We start from the raw sequence: 15,261 nt of genomic DNA, 5'->3' as shown, positions 1-15,261 counted from the left end.
CCGGATCAAGCTGACAACGCTGCAGCCCAATCCATGCCCAGGACGGGCGCTAGTCCCCGAGGCGAAGGCTGGACAAGGTCTAGAGTGCCCGCCCCTGACAATCGGCCAATCACAGCTCTCTTCTCATTCTGACTCTGGAAAGGAGCTGCACCGGGAGGATCTGACCAATACAACTCTGGCTTGCTTACCTGTCTAACTAAGCGAAGGGGTTGGGTGGAATTCGGCGCCAACCCTCTGGAAAGGCGGCTCCAGTAGTTTGAATTGGACCTTTCTCTGGCGCCTTCCAGCCAATCGCTGAGCAGTTCCTCGCGTCCGGGCCCGCCCACGGCCCGGCCTCCAGCCAATCACGCAGCTTCCTCCGACGGCGATGGGTGGGCCCCTGGCTCTCCCGGACCAGGACTGCCGAGCCCTGGGAGCTGCGGGTGTTCTGCGACCGAGGCAGGGCCCAGGTACCCGCACTCTGCCGATCTCCACCTCATCTCCTGGCTTTGACAGACAGCTCTGAGGAGGCTAAATTCATCAAGGCAGAGCCGCAGGCTCCCGGGGCCAAAGTAAAACCAGAGCTCCTGTCAGCCGATCTGCACAACCAACAAGCCCCTCACGCAACGTAAATTTGACTCCCTCTTCCCCAAACCTGCGCCTCATATCCATCCCAGGTAGTTTACCACGTCGACTCAGTTACTCAAACCAGAAACCTGGAAACTATCTTAGATTTCCTCCCTGTTCATCTTCACCTGTCCTCTAACAATTCACCACGTTCTCCTTCTTAGTATTTCAAGTATTCTCTTCCCTCGACTCCCTGTCCCACTTCAGATTATTATCTCTTACCTGAATGCCATCAGTTGTAAAACTATTACTTTATGTCCCGATGAGTAAAAAGGTAGCAAGTAAACTGTGACATAATGCTTTCTTATCACTTCGATTTTTTATTTTATATTTATTGAAAGTGTAGTTTTCTATAGGTACAGGTTTTTTTATCATACTTCACTCCCGTGGAAAAACATAAAAAGGAAAACAGAAAAGAGTAACATGGTAACAGTGTTCCTGAAACCTCACAGACAGCAAATTTTATGATTCATTTTTTTGACTCAGATGTGCATGATTTCCACACAATATAGTCCTCTGTGCATGCCATCAAGGGCTTTGGTGATGCAGCATTTCTTAAAGGAATGTTCCTTTTCTGCCTCTGGAATTTTCTTCCAAGCCTTAGACACCTATTTGGCAATTTTTGATTCTTATGAGCCAGTATGACAAATATAGTATGACTGTTCTGGCTAATAGTTATAGTCAAACATCCCGATTTATATGTTCAAATGAAAAAAAAAGAAAAAGTGCCAAGTGGCCTCTTAAAATTAATGAAATATAATATCTTCCTGTTTCATCTTGCCCCTCAGTTATAACCATCCTCTAAGAAACCACCAGGGTGATCTACCCCAAATGTCACAACACTATTTAAAAACTTTAAACAGTTAGAAACATAATGCATTGATCATATGTTTATCCCATCCCCCTTCTGAAACTACATCAAAATGAAAATTTGTGAAAATTGAAAACAAATTATAAACACTTAAAGACAAATAGAATTGAAGGATCCTGACAGCATGAATGGCTAAATATGCCCACCAGGTTCATATGAGGTTGCAAAAAAAAAAAAAAAATACAGAGAGGTTCCAGTTTAGGCTTATTACAGATAAAGCTGCCATGAACATTCATGTGCAGGTTTGTGCCATGCATCATGCCAAGTTACATCAGTCGTATCCAACTCTGTGACCCTATGGACTGTAGCCCGCCAGGCTCCTCTGTCCATGGGATTCTCCAAGCAAGAATACTGGAGTGGGTTGCCATGCCGTCCTTCAGGGGATCTTCTCAACCCAGGGATCAAACCCGAGTTTCGAATGTCTGCTGCCTTGGTAGGTGGGTTCTTTACCAGTAGTGCTGCCAGGGAAGCCCATGTGCAGGTGTGCACGAACATAAATTTTCATTGCTCTGAGATAAATGCCCAAGAGTGCAATTGCTGGGTGGTAAAGTAAATACATGTTTAGTTTTGTAAGAAACTGCCGAACTGTTTTTCAGAATGGCTGTACCATTTTAGATTCCCACCAGCACATATGAAGAATCCAGTTTTTCCACATCCTCAGCAGCAGCAGCAGCAGCAGCATTTGGTATTGTCACTTAAAAAAAAAAAAATAGCCATCTGATAGGTATGTAGTGATACGTAGTTGTGGTTTTAATTTTTGTTTCCCTAAAGGCTAACGATGTTGAACATATTTTAATGTGTTTATTTGCCATCTATATATCCTTTGTTGAAAGATCTATTCATGTCTTTTGCCCATTTTTTAATTGAGCTGTTTATTTTTTTGCCTTTGAGTTTTAAGAATTATTTAAATATTCTAGATAAGTACTTTGTCAGCTAAATAGTTTCTCCCAGTCTTTCTTTTGTCTTTTCATCCTCTTAACTGGAACCTTCATAGGGCAAACATTTTTAATTTTGTTAAGATCCAATTTATGAACTTGTCCTTTAATGCATTACTTTCTGTGTCACACTTTGCCTAGCCCTAGAGTCTCATAGTTTTCTCCTATTTTATTTCTAAGACTTAGATAATTTTGTTTCATAATCCATTTCGAGTTAATTGCTATATGAGGGTGTGACATTTAGGTAGGGGTTCCTTTTTTTTTTTCAATGGATGTCCAATTGCTCCAGGGCTGTTTGTTGAAAAAGCAATCCTTCATCCATTAAATTGCTTTTGCATCTTTGTCAAAAATCAGTTGGGCTGGGAATTCCCTGGCTGTCCTGTGGTTAGGATTCAGCACTTTCACTGCTTCAAGCTCAGGCTCAATCCCTGGCCGGGGAAGAGCCCACAAGCCATGCAGAGCCACCAAAATTAAAAAAAGACACAGGAAAACCAGCGGGGCGTATTTGTGCAGATCTGTTTCTGGGTTTTCTATCCAGTTCCATTGATCTATGTGTCTGTCCTTCTGCCAATGACACACTGTTTTAACTATTGTAGCAATAGTAAGCCTTAATATCAAGTAGAATTATTTCTCCCATTTTATTGTGCTTTTCCAAAGTTGGTTTAGCTATTCTAGATCCTTTGCCTAAAAGATCATTTTAAAAAGGCATTTATGTAAGCTGGCAAGAAAGTAGACTATTTAAGGACCAAAAGACTAAGTGAATGCTGGTGCCTGGAGAGGTAACTGGGCACTGAAGCCTGTTTTGCCTTGAGGGCACTTGCTTAAACATTTAATTTAGGCATGGTGGCCTCATAGGGGTGTAGGGGACAGAACCCAGGGCCTCCGTAGGGTTGGAAATCTAATAGAAGTCCCTACCATAAAGCCAGAACCCCAAAGAACTATATCCTCACCTAAGAGTGAATTTAAAATATGCTAATATCTGAACTGCCCCTACGGGACTACATAGAAAATCTGCTCATCTGAAACCTAGGTAGCTACTAGAGAACTTTTCTTTTTTCTTTCAAATATATGCAGACAGGGCTTCCCCAGTGGCTCACTGGTAAAGAATATATCTGCCAATGCAGGAGACATGGGTTCCATCCCTAATCTGGTAAGATCCCACATGCCACGGAGCAACTAAGCTTGTGTGCCACAATGACTGAGCCTGTGCTCTAGAGCCCAGGAACCGCAACTACTGAGCCCACATGCCACAACTGCTAAAGCCCGAGCACCCTAGAGCCTGTGCTCTGCAACAAGAGAAGCCACCGCTGTAAGAAGCCAACACACCGCAACTAGAGTAGCCCCCGCTTGCCATAACTAGAGAAAAAGCCTGTGCGGCAACAAAGACCCAGCACAGCCAAAAATAAATAAATGATAAATAAAATTATTAAAAAAAAACATATTTGTAAATATATGCAGACACTTTATAATCAATGCTGTGGTTTTTCTGTCTGAATTCCTTATTGGTTCTAAAAACAAAATAGCAAGAACTTAAAATGGTTCCAGGTGGACAGTGCCACCAAGCACCGGCTGTAGCAATGAAGTCCTCTCTCTGGATGAGCTTATCTTCGATCTAGGCCTTGGGGAATTTCCACAGATAGAGTTCCAAGAAAAATAAATTGTGGTCAAAAATTGGAAACAAATAAGGAACAAAGAACTAGGAGCAAGAGCCAACAAAGATGGAGATAGGAAGTAAGAAAATTAGAAAATCAAGCCAAGTAGTTCAACATCTGATTAATAGGGCTTCTGCAAAGAAAAAACAGGATATGAGGGAGAAATATTACAAAAGAAATACAAGGGAAAAAATCTGAATTGAACAAGTCTTTCTGGATTAAATAGTACACTGTGTGCCTAGCATAGTGAAAGGAAAAGAATCAGGTCAAGACACATCTTTGTGAAATCTCAGAATATTAGGGGAAAAGAGAAGATCCTAAAAGATTTCAAGAAGAGAGAGAGGGAGAGGGACTTCCCTGGTGGTCCAGAGGGTAAGAATCCACCTGCCAATGCAGGAGATTCGAGTTTGATTCCACATCCCTCAGAGCAGCTAAGCTGGTGTGTTACCACTGCTGAGCTTGAGCTCTGAAGCCTGTGCTCTGTAACAACAGACGGCACTGCAGTGAGAAGCTGGAGCACCAAAACTAGAGAGAAGCCTGCCCAGCAACAAAGACCCAGCACAGCCAAAAATAAACAGATAATAAAAATTATTTTTAAAAGAAAGGCGTAAGAATGCCGTGGGGAGACTCAAGGCTATAGTTGTGTGTTGAATTGCATCCTCCCAAAAATTTTTATGTGGATGTCCTAACACTCAGATCTTAGAATACGACCTTATTTGGACCCAGGTTGTTGCAGAGATAATTAATTGAGATGAGGTCATATTGGTGTAAAATGGGCCCCTACTCCAGTATGACTGCTGTCCTTATAGAGTGGGGAAACTTGGAGAGACATGCACGGGGAGAATGCCTTGTTCACATTCAGATAGATATATGCCTGATATGTCTATAAGCCAAGGAACACCAGATAAGCCAACAAACCACTAGAGGCCAAGAGAGGCAGGGAATAGATTCACCCACACAACCCTGGTGATGCCTAGTGGCAAGACTTCTAGCCTTAGGAACGCAAGTGGATACATTTCTGTTGTTTAAGTCTAAGTCTAAGTCGCTTCAGTCGTGTCCGACTCTGTGTGACCCCATAGGCGGCAGCCCACCAGGCTCTGCCGTCCCTGGGATTCTCCAGGCAAGAACACTGGAGTGGGTTGCCTTTTCCTTCTCCAGTGCATGAAAGGGAAAAGTGAAAGTGAAGTCACTCAGTTGTGACTCTTAGCGACCCCATGGACCGTAGCCTACCAGGCTCCTCCGTCCACGGCATTTTCCAGGCAAGAGTACTGGAGTGGGATGCCATTGCCTTCTCTGTTGTTTAAGTACCCAACTAATGGTACTTTGTATACAGCAATCCCAGAAAACTCATACACCTCTCTTGAACTAGTACATGTGTTGGATTCAAAACAATCAACAAATTTTGTACATATATATATATCACATACATGTGATAAAAATACCAAAGGGATTGACTTGTTATGAATACTGATAAGTTTAAGAAACCAACAGGAGTAAACAAATCCAAGTGTTTCTTAGATCACGAATCACCCTGAAGACAAAAATAGAACATTGTTTTTTCTGGGGGACCTTTAGGTACAGAAGGCAGAGTTAATCCTACTCTTCAGTTCAGGACACATGATCTCTAGGTATGCATAAAAAGATTTTATTTTTTGTTCTCTTTTTCCTTATTCCCCTTCCCAGCCATAGACAGCATTATAAATTGTTTGATATTTATAATTTTGTGTTTTTGCAAAATGGGTACTGTCTTCCATGTGTGTGTTTTTAATTTACATAAATGATATCATGTTTTAAATCTCATTGTGTTTTTCCACTCAGCTGGAAGTTTTAAAGAGGAAAATTGTACAATTTGTAAATGAGCAGTTTTCTCTTTCCTTCCAATTCTCACATCCATTTAATTCCTTCCCTCCTCTGTTCTTTCCTCCCTTCCTCCCTCGCTTTTTTTTTTTTTTATATAACACTAACTAGGACCTTCAGTACCAAGTTAAAGTGCAGCAGCAATAGAGGGCATTCTAGTCTTGTTGCTGATCATAAGGGAATTGTTTAGTCACTAAGTCATGTCTGACTCTTTGCGACTCCATCGACTGTAGCCTGCCAAGCTCCTCTGTCCGTGGGATTCTCCAGGCAAGAACACTGGAGTGGGTTGCCATTTCCTTCTCCAGGGGGTCTTCCCGACCCAGGGAGGGAACCTCTGTCTCCTGCATTGCAGGCAGGTTCTTTACCACTGAGCTACTGGGAAGCCCACTCTTAAGGGAATATATATCCACTCACTATTTGGTGTGGATCTCCAAGATGTCACCTTTACCAAATTAAGGAAATATCCTTCTGTTCTTAGGGCTTTTCAAAATTATAAATAGGAGTTGAATTACTTAACTTCCCTTTTCTATATCGACTAAGACCATCACAGAGAACTAAACCCTCATCTTTCAAAACAGGAAGCTAATAGATGTCTAAAGCTGAAAAACCATCAAGAGCAGGAGGGCATTTTATTTCAAATTATGATGACAAATACCAGAATAGTTCAAAAAAGTAAAAGCCTTTCATTCTGGGAAGCTAGTTTGAAAGATAGATGGGTAAGGCAGGAGATTGCTGTTTTTGTGATATAACTTTGTCTTCTTTTTGATTAACTATACATGCATGTATCACTCTGATTTTTTTTGAAAAAAGAAAGCTTAATTTAGCCATAAAGTGAGATAAGATTCATGTAACATATGAACCTACACATTTAGTACACAATCACATGATTTTTAGTATATTCACAAGGTTGTACAATTATCACTACTAATTCCAGAACATTTACATCAACCCAAAAAGAACCCCCATACCTGTTGGTAGTCATCTCCCATCCCTCACTCCTTACCTCATCCCCTGGCAACAACTAATCTACTTTCTGTCTCTGTGATCTGCCTATTCTGAACACTTCATATAAATGGAATCATACAAGATGCAGCCTTTGACTGGCTTCTTTCATCTGCCAGTGTTTTCAAGGTTCTTCCATGTTACAGCAGTACCTCATTCATTTTTTTTTTTTTATTGTATTTATTTTCAGCTGTGCTGGGTCTTCACCGCTGCTTAGGCTGTTCTCTACTTGCAGTGATCTGGGGCTACTCTCTACTTGCAGTACACCTGCTGCTCATTGCAGAGCACAAGTTCTAGGGCGTGCAGGCTTCTGTAGTTTCAGCACATGGGCTCCAGAGCATGGGCACATGCTCTGTGGCACCCAGGCTTAGTTGCTCTGCAGCAAGTGGGATCTTCTTGGCCCAGGGATCAAACCCATGTCCCCTGCATTGGCAGGTGGATTCTTTACTAATGAGGGAAGCCCCCTCATTCATTTTTATAGCTGAGTAATACTTCATGGTATACATAGACCACACTTTGTTTATCCATTCATCAGTTGATGGGAGATTTGGGTTGTTTCTTCTTTTTGGCTATTCTGAATAATGCTGCTATGAACATTTGACTACAAGTTTTTGTGTGACTATGTTATCAGTTCTCTTGGGTGTATACCTAGGAGAGGAATTGCTGGGTCATATGGTAACTCTCTATATAACTTTTCGTAGAAGTGCCAGTTTTCCAAAATGGTTGCACCATTTTACTAAAGGTTAAGTCTTAATGGTTCTTTTTTTTAATATATTTATTTTAAAAAAGTATTTTATTTGACTGTGCCAGGTCTTAGTTGCCTCACATGGGATCTAGTTCCCTGACCAGGGATTGAACCCCAGACCCCTGCATTGAGACTGTGGTCTTAACCAGTGGATCACCTGGGAAGTCCCCTTAATAGCTCTTTAGTCTTCTTCATAATCTGACTCTGGCCTCTATCTCCTGCCCGCTTTCTCATTAGCTCTGCCAACAAACGCCGTTCACAGCTTTCCTGTATGTGCCAGGCTGTTTCTCACCTCTGACCTTTGTTTCAGTTTCACCTGCCTGGAAAGCAGGCCAACCTCCATACTGTATCTCAGTTAACTGCCTCCTCCAGAAAGCCTTCCCTGCCTTCATTCCTGCTCCCCTAGGATGAGGTAAGAGTCCCTCTTCTCTGTACCTATACAGTAGGTTAATTAACATGCTTTAAATACCATAACAGATTTTACAATTATGCTTAGTCTCCCTCTGTTTTATTGAAGTCCAGTTGCTGTACATCAAAGTGATTCAGTTATACATTCTTTTTTTTTATCTTCTTTTTCATTATGATTTACCCCAGGAGGTTGGATATAGTTCTGTGTGCTATACTATAGGACCTTGTTGTTTATCCATCCTAAATGTGTTGAAGTGTAATAGTTTGCATCTATCATCTCCAAACTCCCAGTCATCCCTTCCCCTCCCCATCTCCCCCTGTAACTATGCTTCTTTGTCTACCTCCTGCGCTAGGAGGACTTCTTTAAATGCAGTTGTTCTTTTTTTTCCCTTTGTATCCTGTGAACCTACCAGTAGCCTTCAATAAATGGCTGTTGAATGTGTGACTTCTACAGATACTTACCAAGGGTCTATTAAGAGCCAGTATACAAAGAGACCAGATATGAGACTAGTACAGTGAACAAAGGTGTGCAAGACAGTCCCTGCCCTGAATGGGGATAAGCCCTAGTCAATGGGGAAGATGGACACACAAGACATATAAAACCAAGCAAGATCAAAAAGCAAACACTTGAGTTCAGAGGCTCGGACGACTCAAAGTAAAGGGACCTTAAAAAGTCTTCCCTTGTCTTCTTCCATTTTTCCAAAACCCTACACACATTCCAGAGGACTGTCATTACCATTTACACTTGCCGAACTGTGTTAAATATTTTATGTGCATAATTTCATTTATTCCTCACACAACCCTATGAGAAAAGTATTGTACAGCTCCTAACTGACAGACTATAAAAAACTAAGTCTCATAGAAGTTAATTCCTTTGCCTAGGGCCACAGAGTGTTTCGGCTTGAGTTTAAGCCCAGCTCTGTCTGACCCCAAAGGCCATGTTCTTAATCAATAGTTTCTACACTACATGCCCCTCCTCAAACTATACTACTCATATCAACCTAAAACATCCTTCCAAGAAACACAAATAGCACTTATAACCCACATAAAAGATTTCTTTAAAAACAACACATCAAATACTTTCCTTATTTCATTTTGCAAATATTTACTGAGCCTCACATACACTGGGCTTCCCTGGTGGCTCATATGGTAAAGAATCTGCCTCCAATTCAGGAGACCCAGGTTCAATCCCTGGGATGGGAAGATTCCCCTGGAGAGGGTAATGGTTACCCACTCCAGTATTCTTGCCTAGAGAATCCCATGGACAGAGGGGCCTGGTGGGCTATGGTCCATGTGGTCAGAAAGAGTTGAACACGACTGAGTGACTAACACTTTCACAATTTCTTTCACTTCACATACACTAGGCACTGATGACACTCAAGTTAACCTTAATCAATACACAATTCTAGAAACTGTAGCATATTTTTCTCCTCTCAATTGAGTAATGTCAAACATTTAAGTTGATTTATAGCTGAGCAAGTTATCTAAAACACAAAAAAGCAGCTGGTGTCATACTATGCTTCATTACAGCTAGACCTACCCAGCCTTCTCCCAACCAATTGTGTTCCCTCACCATGCACCACCAATCACTCTTCTCTTCCTCACTGGCAATGTTCTACTTCTTTCTCTGCTTACTAAAATCCATCCTCTTGTATGGGGCCGCTCCTGATTAGGCCAAAAGCATTCTCTTATCTAGATTATTTATCACCCACATCAGTGGTTTCCAAACACAGCTCATTAAAATAAACCGGCTGTTAAAATGAGAATGCCCTAAAATCAGAGGAGACATACTTTGACAAAGCAAAGGCCTAGAAACTATTGGGCATGCATGCTCAGCCACATCCAACTCTTTGCGACCCTGTGGACTATAGCCCACCAGGCTCCTTTATCTGTGGGATTTTTTAGGCAAGAATACTGGAGTGGGTTGCCATTTCCTATTCCAGGGATCTTCCCAACCAACCCAGGGATCAAACTCCTGTCTTTTGCGTCTCCTGCATTGGCAGCCAAATTCTTTATCACTGCACCACCTGGAAAACAATCTAAATGTCTATCAAAATGGAGTTGGTTAAATCATTATGGTATATAATGTGAGGACAAAAAACTGTATCTAAGTTACATTAAGTGAAAATGTAACTTAATGTGCATGGAATTCAGTTTTTCAGCAAGATAGGTAGATAGATAGATAAAACAATCTTGTACACGCACAGTATATATTAATATCCAGAAGGATTAAAAAGAATGTCATGTATGATTGCCTTGAAATGGAGCACACAAAAAAAACTCAGCTGTGAGAAAACTTTTCATCTTACTCTTCTGTAATTTTATAATTTTGAACTATCTGCCTATATAGATGGATATATTTTAATTATTAAAAAAAAACAACAACCCAAAAAGACTCTTAAGACTCAGCTCAGTTCTAAAGATCACAATCTTTGGGGGCAGGGACTAGACTTTTAAACTGTTAAACTATGCAGAGATTCTGATGATCCATAAGGCTTAGGAACCACTCATATGGTACTTAAGGCCTCATATATTAAAGTGTACATATGAGACTATAACTTTATACCCATAACTAGAAAAGCATGGGGGGAGAATATTTTATACTGTTTTTCCTATAGTTCTCATCTCAGAAAAGGTACTCAATAAATATTTTTTGACCAAAATAGTGTAAAAGTATAACTACTTTTCTATGACATTTCATTCCAGTGCAGAAATGTTTTTAAAAATACATTTAACATGGCATTATGGGACAATTTAAAATGACCACTTTCAATATATGAAGGGCCAAACATCAAAAGATGCCAACAATGATTTTTTATTTTTTAAACACCACAGGTATGGCTAGACTGCAAGGGGCAAGTGGTGAAGTCCAAAGCTAAAACTGTAAGAGTTAGGGATGAGTTCCACTTCCTCCTTGCATGAATGAGTAAAACGAGCATCTAGAGGAAACTAAAGTTGTGGATAATGGATTACAAAGGAGTCCCGCATTATCACTGAGAGCATCCAAATCCCCTTCCTCATAAGGAAAAGTACTTTTCCCTTCTCTCTGGTGATAGACATGCCTCTTCCACAGTTCCCAGCTTTTTCTTCTACCGGTGCTTCCCATGTCGATTAAAGCGTTTGTAGAGAAAGCTGATGCGTTTGTTCAGGTTGTGCAGATCATCAATGAACATCCGATTTCCTACCATTCTCTTCTTTCGAATACAACGCTGCAGTTCATTCCCCTTCCAGCCTCGAAGCCACACGGGGCCCTTGATCAATTCTTTGGGGTGCTTTTCAAAGTTTCCTGTGTAATGTGACAGAAGGCATTAGTTCCAATCCGAGAGAACCCAACCTCCAACAGCTAAGCCCTCACCACAGCTGCATTTCCCTCAGCAGCACCTACAGACAGGACAGTCAGGCTACAGTATAAAGACCACACATTCTGGAGCAAGACTGCTTGGGGTACATATTCTGACACTATCACGTACTAGCTTTGGAAAAAACTACCTAACCTCCCTGTCCCTGAAGTTCCTCACCTGCAAAGGGGAAAGGTTATGAGGGTTAAATGTGTTAAATGCACGCAAGGGACACAGAAGAGTGCCAGGTAAACTGCCAGATAAGTGTTTGTTCTTACTATTCAACAAGGTACCATTTCCACACAGGTGAAAAAACAGTCATTACGGCGTAACTGCAATTCTGAAATTCTGCACCACGGAGTCAAGTCTTACCCAGGATCCCGATGTTGTCATATACCCCAAACATCGCCCTCTTCTCGTTCCAACGATCAACCACTTTGGGGGGCGGGAGGGTGACCCTTACATGGAACAATCTGGGAACACCTATGGATGGGAAAGAAAGAAAATGAATCTGAGCCGCTTACGAGAAGCAGCTCTCGGGGTGTCCTGCATCAGCCACTTACCCAGAAAGAAACTTCTGCAGGCCAGCGGCACCTGGCCCCATAAGCCCCTGCCTGCCACCCAAAAGAGGCTCCCTGCCATTGCTCTCGTCTCTCCCCGGCAACACCGCACGAGCACTAGAGGGAGGGCCGGACGTGGCCTTCCAGGAGATAACAGAACCTTCTCCGCTGAGGTCACACGGGTACTAACTGCATGCAGCCATCTTGGATTTTACCCAGGTAGCTCTGGGCTCAAGGCCCGCCCCAGTCCCGTCTTTCCCAGCCACAAGCCCCGCCCCTCCGCTTCCGTTCTGCCGGCCGGAAGTTTTTAATGCGCTAGAAGAGCGGAGAGTGTTGTCTCCTTGTTTAGGGAGTCCCAAAAATGAACTTCAAGCAAGAAAATTCACCCATTCTTGTTTCCTTGGGCTTCCCTCGACTGAGGGTGATGAAAGTCCAGAACCTGGAGCCCAGAGCTTCCTTTCTCCGTGCCCCACAGCACTTTGCGCTGTAGTTGTTTTTATTCCCCCTATTCGACCGGGGAGGAAATCTAAGGCTGAGAGAGTGAAGTGAACTGCTGGACGTCACATAGCAGAGGAGATGGCGGAAGCTGGACTAGAGCCTAAGCCTTGTAACTGTCGGCTCCTGTCCTGGGGGTGACTGAGTGGGTCACTATCCCAGGGGCACGGCCACTGCTCCGCTAGGAACTCGACATCTCCGGCAGGCACCGCGGAAAGAGAGGACTTTGTAGGGAAGGAGGCGGCCGCGAGGGCGGCGGGGGTGGGGGAGGGAGCTGGAATCTAAGTCCCGCCCTCCTCGGGCCTTCAGGCTCCCGCGCTCTGATTGGCCGGTCTCTGCCGCGAGCGTCGCGATTGGGTCCCTTGCGGCCGTTGAGATTTGAAATCCATTTTCGTGGCTTGGCCCGCGCCGCGCGGGGCTCAGTGGCGGATGTTTCCCTCTGCCTGGCGGGTATTGGCTGGATTCTCTCCCCGCGGGAGTGCTGCCTCGCAGATTGGTGCATACTGTGCCCTCCGTGGGTTTTTTTGGTTTTTTGTTTTTTTTCATTCCAGCCCCACAACGCGAGTTGGAGGGACGGCGGGTGAAGCTCTCTTGTAAGGTGTGGCGTTCTGGGGGAGCGGGGAAGGAGAGGCCGGGAAAATCTGGCATCCGGCAGTGGGATGCGGTATTAGACTGGAGGTCTAGTAGATGTGTCCTTGTGGTACAACGTGGTGGAAACAGTCATAGATCCGCAGTGGAATTTGGGCAAATCGCTTAACGTTCCTTAGTCTCAATTTCCTCACCTGTAAATGGAGCCAAATTACTATGGACTCCATGAAATAGGCATTTGGAGACTTAGATCAGGTATGACGTTCGCGTAGCCTAATAGAACCTGGCACAGAGTAGACAAATAGTCAATATTAATGTTCTGTGGTTCTGGAGACAGGAAACCCATCAGCTCACACTGGGTCACTGTTCTGGTCTCAGATGAGACCTCTCTATATACTTAAGAAGTTTTCCCATAAAAACAGAAATAACAATGCTAAATGCATTGATATGCCACTTTACAGTTCTTTAAATATTTTAATATCCCTTGACTCATTTGATCGTGAGAGCAACTTTGTAATCAGAGATCAGTAATCCTGTTTTTTATAGGTGAGGCCCAGGGTGGTTAAGTGACGTGACCAAGTGTCAGAGCCACAATTAGAGTTCGAGTCTAGTCCAGGGTTAATCTCACATCCTTTAAGATAATGTTATTAGCTTGACACAAAACTAAAAAGCATGTATATTCAAGGAGAGTAAAAGAAGCAGATTAAAAAGACAGCCTTTAGATGTAGACCCTGACTTATTTGCTGTTTGGCTTCCAGCCCTGTGAGCCACTGGGAGAAAGATGTCTCCCCAAGTATGTGAATTCCATCTGCCCTTATCCCCAGAGGAGTTGTTGAAAAGTGGAGGGGTGAATCAGTATGTCGTACAAGAGGTACTGTCCATCAGACATCTTCCATCGCACCTTAAAGGTAAGACTCCATAGCTGCCACTGTGACTAGCACTTCAGAACAACTGCCCTCATGTGATTCTATTGCCTGTCTGTTCCACTACACCACTAAGCTCCATGGGGGTGAGGGACATGTCTTTTCTATTACTTTCTGTTTTCTCTGTAGTGTTGTGTTACACGAAGAATATATTCATTAACCACTTTCTCTAAGTTATGCAATAAACAGTTCTGGTGTATATGGTTAGTCTTTGGGGAGAATTTAATTTTTGATGTTTACCTCTTACATATCCCAGAATAGAGTCGTGATGGTTTTAAGAATTATAGAAGATGTCTTCTAGAATGTCTGAGACTTGACGTGACCTGTTTCAGGTTAATAGTTTTTTAGAGTCTAGATCACATTTCCAGGAATGTCCAATGATGGAAAAAAACCATATGTGCACAGTGGCGATACTGTACAATATATGTATAGTTCAGTTACACACTGAAACTTATAGATGACCGCAAACAATTCCTGCAATTATCAACAAGACCCCATGCAGAATGTCACTGTACTGCTTGGAAGTGTCTTGTATCAGTTAGATTGCTTTGGAGAGTTACAGAAAGTAAAGATTAAGTCTTTTATTGCCCACAGCAAGTAGGGTTCATTCATTATCAAGCAGCTTTATGATATAACTGCAGCTTGTCTCTTCTTGGCCTTCCCGTTATTGTTACCAGATAACAGCTCCTTGCTCTAATGAGCAGAGGTAGAGAAATGGATTTTTCTGTCTTTTATAACAATTGCATTGCTTTGGGCATTTAGAACCCTAAATATAAATTCTGTAAATAACCCATGATCAGATCATTTAATTGGTTCAAGTATTTACTGGTGATAATGCTGTGTGCCAGGAAGTGTTCTCATCACCTGGGATACAGTAGTAAACAGACAAGATGACAAAATTGTTTCTCTCACGGCTTTCAACAAGTAATAAATTGTGAATGCCAAAGAGAAAAAATTTTTAAGATAAAAAAAGAATGCAGTGTGTGTTATAGATTGGCATTTTATGTTGGATGATAAGAAAAGACTTGCTGATAGGTGACATTTAAGCAGAGACCTTACAAGTGAGGACATTAACTATGCAGATTCCAAAGGGAGGGCAGATAGGAAAAGCCAGTCCTGAGGCCCTGAGGTGGGGAAATGACAGTGTGGTTGGAGGGGAGTATGCTAGGAAAAAAAGAGGTCAGGTGGGAAGTAATACAGATTATTCTAGAGTCTTGAACCTCAAAATGTGGTCTTCAGGAGCATTAGTATCATTAGTTAGGAGCTTATCATGATTTATGA

At 42.5% G+C, this 15,261-nt stretch overlaps 2 protein-coding genes across 24 annotated transcripts in view; one reads left to right on the top strand and one right to left on the bottom strand.

Annotated features, from left to right (window-relative positions):
- Positions 1–10,875: 10,875 nt before the first annotated feature.
- On the bottom strand, positions 10,876–12,723 carry MRPL51 (mitochondrial ribosomal protein L51). 2 transcript variants are annotated; one of them, XM_081588232.1, is made up of 3 exons: positions 12,361–12,723; positions 11,787–11,897; positions 10,876–11,362 (listed from the first exon to the last, which is right to left on the bottom strand). In XM_081588232.1, the coding sequence occupies exons 1-3, from the start codon at positions 12,362–12,364 to the stop codon at positions 11,166–11,168; spliced, it is 312 nt and encodes a 103-aa protein (XP_081444358.1). In that variant the 5' UTR covers positions 12,365–12,723; the 3' UTR covers positions 10,876–11,165. The 2 variants fall into 2 exon arrangements, with proteins under 2 accessions (XP_081444358.1, XP_081444357.1); XM_081588231.1 differs by lacking the exon at positions 12,361–12,723 and adding an exon at positions 11,978–12,201.
- Positions 12,192–15,261, top strand: part of NCAPD2 (non-SMC condensin I complex subunit D2) — a 26,493-nt gene continuing 23,423 nt past the window's right edge. For 3 of the 22 annotated variants that reach the window (XM_081588201.1, XM_081588197.1, XM_081588203.1), the window contains exons 1-2: positions 12,267–13,067; positions 13,816–13,965. Coding sequence is in view for 10 of the 22 variants with exons in the window: in XM_081588191.1 (XP_081444317.1) it covers positions 13,839–13,965 (127 nt within the window). In the remaining 12 variants the exon portion in view is untranslated. Of the gene's footprint in view, positions 13,966–15,261 lie in introns of all 22 variants that reach the window. The other 19 variants (XM_081588191.1, XM_081588187.1, XM_081588189.1 and 16 more) reach the window with 13 other exon arrangements.

The sequence above is a fragment of the Giraffa tippelskirchi genome, chromosome 4 (assembly GCF_054371585.1).
Source record: "Giraffa tippelskirchi isolate mGirTip1 chromosome 4, T2T-mGirTip1v1.2.pri, whole genome shotgun sequence".
Lineage (NCBI taxonomy): Eukaryota > Metazoa > Chordata > Mammalia > Artiodactyla > Giraffidae > Giraffa > Giraffa tippelskirchi.
This window is presented reverse-complemented; position numbering and strand designations above follow the sequence as displayed.

Bases quoted from the DNA above. Each gene is read 5' to 3' on its own strand.
- MRPL51 (XM_081588231.1), bottom strand. From the start codon at position 12,056: ATGGCAGGGAGCCTCTTTTGGGTGGCAGGCAGGGGCTTATGGGGCCAG. The intron at 11,898-11,977 runs GTAAGTGGCTGA...TCCCATCCATAG, and splicing joins CTGCAGAAGTTTCTTTCTGG to GTGTTCCCAGATTGTTCCAT. The intron at 11,363-11,786 runs GTAAGACTTGAC...CACATTACACAG, and splicing joins TGACAACATCGGGATCCTGG to GAAACTTTGAAAAGCACCCC.